This window comes from Cynoglossus semilaevis, chromosome W, assembly GCF_000523025.1.
Source record: "Cynoglossus semilaevis isolate Cse_v1.0 chromosome W, Cse_v1.0, whole genome shotgun sequence".
NCBI lineage: Eukaryota > Metazoa > Chordata > Actinopteri > Pleuronectiformes > Cynoglossidae > Cynoglossus > Cynoglossus semilaevis.
In genome coordinates this window covers 647,754-654,411 of record NC_024327.1, presented here as the reverse complement: position 1 = coordinate 654,411, position 6,658 = coordinate 647,754, and the positions used below count along the sequence as shown (strand labels likewise).

Sequence of the window (6,658 nt, the reverse complement as noted above, 5' to 3'; positions counted from 1 at the left end):
ACACTTTGTATGTCCTATCTCTCTCTTGTAACTATAACACCAAAGGATTGGGCAAATCACACTATTATATAAATATATATTCATATTTCAACTAACATTGGAAGAGCACTGTTTATATTCCCTGTAGCCTTAAGGGATGATTGTTTTCAACAAGAACAACATATAAAATACAAAAAAAATTAAAAAAGATGTATTCGTCATAAACTCAGAATTTGGATATATATTTCTTATTAAGTGTGTCAAATTTAAAAAAAAAGCGTAAAAAAAAGTAGGGCCGACTTGGCTTTGGTTCTGCCATCATTGTTTTAATCTGCCCATGTGTCAAACTCAGGCCCGGGGGCCAAATCTAGCCCACAGTGTAATTATATAGGGCTTACGTGATCATATCAAATGTGTACTAGAGTTGGTCTGGAGATTTGTAATATTAGCAGTGTATGTGCTATCTTATAGCAAATACATTTTGATGTTTTTTTGTTTTTGTTGTTGTTGGCCTGTGAAAAAAAGATTTACATTAAAAAGGAACTTGAAAGGCTACAGATAAAGAGACACAATAAGAAACAAATACCACTGATGTGTTTTATTTTAAATGTAATATCTCATGTGTTTATAATATAAAGCTTTGGTTTTTCCAGATTCAGTGTTAACGCAAAACTGTTTGTTTCCATATGAAAAAAAATCTTCATTACATATTGGGAGAGAAGGAAAAACAATCACAATTGCAGTCAGTTTTTTCAATAAATATTAAGTTTGGTCCACTGTGAATTTGAGTTTGACACCCGTGACAGTGTCTGGATAGAAGCGGCATTGTATCCCCGTGTTACAATGACAATAAAGACTATAAATACATTTTAAAAAAGTGGTGAGAATGTAGAGCTTTGGACGTGACTAGATCGGGAAAGTGCCTTTTGTTGCACACTAATTTTCAATTAGTCACGTGGTGGTAATTGGCACAGCTCACAATTGTTATATTGCAATTTAATGTGGTGGATTTTTCCAAAATGGTGCCAACAGTTGGTACTAAAGTACTTCACTTCGCGGCTTCACTTAATGTCCCACTTAAATATGTTTGGCTCACATTTTATTAATAGAAACTTGGTCACTATTTATTTATGCTCTGAGTTTTAGTCTATGATACAAAAAAAACCTTGCGAACCAACATGGCGGCCTTTGCAGAAAAGCCCAGTTCTTTTGTTAATAAAAAAAAGGCTAATTTGAGTTAGCATCATTAAAGCACTCCTATTTTTATACTTTGTTTGATTTTTTTTTTTTTTTTTTACTTATTCCGTCGACAAGAATATAGAAGAATTTGACATAGTTTTGCCACAGTGGCTCTGTAATAAAAAGGCAAGTTACGAGAACCTACTCAGAGTCCAACGGCCAGGCGACCACCCAGACAATGCCGTGACCCATCGACCAGGCGAACCAAGCTCCGCCTGGAGAGAAGGTTTTTTTCACTCAGCTGAAGCTTTGTTTTTAAAAATCCACAGTGGAATAATAATAATAATAACATGATGAATGGATTATTCAGATTTTACATAACACAACTCATTATTATATGAATATATGAAAATATTCATCCTTTTTCATATGGATAAATTCAGTTGTTTGTAAATGGCTGGGATTGCAAAATTCCAGGTTTGTGATGTAGGTTTTCACAGACAACACAAAACCACCACCGACCATCAGACAGCAATAATCATACTTTTATTAAACAACTTCATTGGCTGCAGGGAAGTAACAAAGTAAAAACATTTCAAATTCCTGTACAACAAATATTAGAAATAAAATTACAACTATTCAAAACCCCAGCTTAAAAAAAAGGATACATTAAAAGAAATAATTTTTACATGTCTTCTGTCCATTCTGTTCACATTCTGATTGGGAGTAAATGATATTTACACTAAACAATAATAATTAAAAACATTTTTTAAAAAGGGCTCAAATGTGACCAGTTCCTCTGGCTCGTCCATCTGTACGGTGTCTTCTTGTTGTGCACTGGTGTCCACACTTTCAGCATCTTCATGTTCATCTGCAAAAACATTTTGTAACCTTTTTTTTTTAGTTTCTTGTAATGATTTTATAAGCATTTTTTTCAAAAAAAACATCAATAAACATAAATCCTACTGGAGAAGAGCCGATGTATCTGGACTAGCGTTGTATGGTTACCGTTGGGTAATGGAGGCAACCGAGGAACAGTGTCATGAAAGATCTGCTCGTCGTCAGATTCTACCAGATCCAGTCTTCCATTTGCCTGGAGAGCAGACGCAGGAGTATGACATCATCAATAGCTGTTTGGACAGGAAACTAAGCTGTGTCGTTGTAGTAAATACCTGAGAGTCTTTGCTTCTGCTACACACCTTTCAAATATTTATGGGGAGTGTATTTAGGGGAGTGTTTAGACGATGACTTGTCTCAATTCCACAAATTCCAAAGATGCTTTCAGAATCTATGACATCCTTGCTACATGTGCAATGGAAACATGAACTTCTTTCGTGTTTTGAGTTTTTGGCCACTAGGAGTGCTATAAAATAATTACTCTTTTGTTATTGCCTGACTTTTCCATTGTCTGTGTCCCCCAAGAAGTAATGCTAATACTTACGCTAAACCTGTTTAAAAATATAAACCTGTTTAAAAATATATAAAAATATTTCTTAGTGGGACTAAAACAAAACTAAATAAAAACATAGCATTTGAAGATAGAGGCCCAATCTCCAACCCAGGGGCCACTTCCTGACTTTTCTGGCCCTCAACTGGATGTCAATAATTTAACCACTGTAGCTGGAGAGTAAACACAGTTTTATGACTGGTCAGAAACTATTGATTTTATTCATTAGTTCATTAAATGTTTTAATTGGTCATTTTAGAATGAAAAAAAATGTAATAAACAAAACCTACATTGTCAGAAATGTATGTACATCTGTGGAAGCAGGGGTCTTTTTTTGTTGTTTTTGTTTTGAGCTAGCAGCAAGCACTAAATACTGTTTTTTTAGGTGAGTTTGATGTAGGCGTTGGTTTTATTAGGTCGTCTGAATTTTAGAAGTTACAATATTAATTTACATATTCAACTTTTTGCTTCTTATGTTGCGATTCAAGTCAGTTGTTAAAACCACAGGTGTATACTGTATTTTCCTGCATTTTAGCCAACTGTATTTACAGCACATAATTAGTATTAGTATATATATATATATATATGAAGACTTTAAATATTATTTATTTATTCCCTTTAATTTATTCTTTGACTCAAAAATGTTTTTTTAAATGAGTACATATTAAATACTCACCCGAAGTCGCCACCTGAAAGACATGAGCAGAAATGGTAAAAATCAGACTCTATACATACAATCTATTTGTATGGTTGACTGTTTGTGTGAGTGCAGATGAAGCAGTGACATGTGTCTGTCCTGCAGACACCTCTGCTCCTCTCTGCTCCGCTCATTACCTAAGCAGATCCTGTGTCTGTTATTGTACACCGTTTTGGCGATGATGATGGTCGTCCCCACGATCAGAGCGGCTATAAAGACGCCGATGATGACCCCTGTGTAGGTGGAGGAGGCTGCGGAGAGACGACAGGAGAAGGACAGCCAACGTGTTAGGAAGTGGAGGTAAAGGACAGGGAGGAGCAGTAGGTTTGTCAGCATTCCAGAGGAGGAGCCCACACCTGCAGCGACAAGCTTTGAGTCTCAGACTCATCTCTGTTTCACTGGTGCACGACCTAACGTTCACACGTCATCCGTTGGTCGTCGAACTGTACGTTCCTTTAAATCAGTGGTTCTCAAACTTTTTATACTCTGTAGCACCTGAGAAAACATTGAGCTCTCTGAGTACCACCATGATGACCAACATTAGAATAAAGCAGCATAGGCCTTCCCCATTGACTTCCACCACACAGGAGAGATGTTTAATAATGTTTAGAAATGTTTAGAAAGATGTTTATGTTTAAATGTTGTATTAATTGTGCATGGTATGTTTCAGATTTATTCAATTGAAAATGTAAATGTGAAAATATGAATTTTCCCTGCGTACCACTGGTGGTACACGTACCACAGTTTGAGAACCACTGCTTTAAATACATGCAAATCTGAGTGTATTTGTGGACACATGGCTGAAATCTTTATCTGAAAATGAAGACTTTAATTTAAATTTCTTTAATAGAAAATACAAATTTACAATTTATATTATTATTTAAAAGTATTTATTTAAATATAATGAATATAATTTAATTATTTATTTACATTGTATTTTTTTCATTTTATTACAATTATGTAATCTTTTTAGATAATTTAACAAAAACTATTTAAAAATAGTATTTGTATTGTATGGACTAATTGTTGCTAAATCACATAAGAGTATAATTGGATTTTATCTTAAAACTGAATTACAGAAAATATATATATATATTTTTTAATTATTTTTCCATCTTTAAAGCAGTTGCACGTAGACTATGAAAAAAAATTGTTTATGTTTTAAATATATGGCATATATATTTTGGAATAAGAAGCTTCTGACAAATGACTCTTAGAAGTTAGAAACTTAAATCAAATTAACTTCGAGACATTTATTGTCCTAATTTCTTTATATTTTTATATATTTTTGTATTTTTATATCGTCAACATTAGCATTGCTAATTTGTTTAAATAAGGATTTAATGACAGCACGTCCATTTTAAATGTTCAGCCAATCAGCAAGAGGATTTTTCATCATTTTGATGAATCGAATTGTCATTTTTATGTATCATTTTTCTTTATGTTTCCAACGATATTTCCAGAGCAGAGAGGGTAAAAACTAAGTGAGAACTTCCGTTTCCGTTGCCACCACTCACTTTTCACAGTCAGGTAGACTTCCAGCTCAGTGATGTCAAGGGGGTTCTCACTGCGGCAGAAGTAGAATCCTTCGTCCTCCTTGCTGTTGACGATGGTCAGTGTGAGAACAGGCCCATCTTCAGACAGGATGTACTTCGGTCCGGGCATGATGACCTCCTGGTGCAGTCCTTTTCTCCAGGTGGTGCTGGCTGGAGGCACAGACATGTTCTCGGAGCAGGTCAGAGTGATTCTGTCCCGCTCCACTGCTGTGGCTATGGGCTGCCCTTCTGGGAATGGGGGCTCTGGGAAAACAGGGAAACATAACAACTGTTTTTTTCAGATCCTGATCAGAGAAATTAAACCTTTTTTTGTGTTAAATTATAATTATTCATTTTTCTACTTTTGGTAGACACTGTCACCTTAATTCTCTAATTCCTAATTAATTATTTTCACCTATTTGGTTCATTCTTTGTCCTTTCTGTTGCTACGTCAATTTTTACAGGGTTGGAATAATATGGTACTTTGATCTAATCTAATCAAATCTATCCTAATCTGATCAAGTCCAATGTAGTCCAATCTACCCTTCGGTAATCCAATGTAATCTACTTTAATCTGACCGACTACTCCAATCTACAGTACTGTAATCCAATGTAATCTACTTTAATCTGACCCACTTCTCCAATCTACTCTACTATAATCCAATGTAATTTACTCTAATCTAATCTGATCCACTGGACTCCAATCTACACTACTGTAATCCAATGTAATCTACTTTAATCTGACCGACTACTCCAATCTACAGTACTGTAATCCAATGTAATCTACTTTAATCTGACCCACTTCTCCAAGCTACTCTACTATAATCCAATGTAATTTACTCTAATCTAAATTTCTGTACTACAATCTACTCTATTGTAATCCAATGTAATCTAATCTAATCCACTGTACTCAATCTACCCTTCTGTAACCCAATGTAATCTACTCTAATCTAATCCACTGTACTCCAATCTACACTACTGAATCCAATGTAATCTACTCTAATCTAATCCAATGTATTTTAAACTACTCTACTGTAATCCAATATTATCTACTCTAATCTGATCCACTGTACTTTAATCTACTCTACTGTAATCCAACGTAATCTACTCTAATGCAATCCACTGGACTCCTATATACTCTACTGTAATCCAATGCAATCTACTCTAATCCATTCTACTCTAATCTACACTACTGTAATCCAATGTAATCTACTCTAATCTCCTCTAATGCATTCTACATTAATCTACTCTAAACTCTAATCTAATCTCTCTTTTTTATTGTACTTACTCCTTCTTCTTTTTCTTTCGGCTTTGTCCCTTTTTTCAGGGGTTGCCACGGCGAATCATTGATTTCCATATTGCCCTGTTCTCTGCATCTTCTACACTGACTCCAACTATCTGCATGTCCTCCCTCACTGCATCCATATATCTCCTCTTTGGCCTTCTTTTTTTTCACCTACCTGGTAGCTCCATCTCTAACATTCTTCTACCATGTTTTCCACTGTCCCTCCTCTGCATATGTCCAAACCATCTCAATCTGGCTTCTCTAGCTTTTTCTCCAAACCTTCCTGTCTGTGTTGTTCCTCTAATGACCTCATTCCTGATCCTGTCCATTCTTGTCACTCCTAAAGAGAATCTTAGCATCTTTAACTCTGTCACCTCCAGCTCCGCCTCCTGTCTTCTGCCTATTGCTACTGTCTCTAAACCATACATCATGGCTGGTCTCACCACCGTCCTGTAAACCTTTCCCTTCACCTTAGCTGACACTCTTCTGTCACAGATCACTCCTGACACTTTTCTCCAGCTGTTCCATCCTGCCTG

General features: G+C 35.5%; 1 protein-coding gene across 1 annotated transcript; it reads right to left on the bottom strand.

The window, feature by feature from the left end:
• Nucleotides 1-2,104: 2,104 nt before the first annotated feature.
• Nucleotides 2,105-5,132, bottom strand: LOC103396880 (V-set and immunoglobulin domain-containing protein 10-like; the record flags this gene model as incomplete). Its single annotated transcript, XM_025052904.1, has 4 exons — nt 2,105-2,251; nt 3,282-3,294; nt 3,412-3,557; nt 4,821-5,132. Coding segments are annotated over 4 exons (618 nt in total), but the record flags the coding sequence as incomplete, so codon positions are not given.
• Between the last annotated feature and the right edge of the window lie 1,526 nt (nt 5,133-6,658).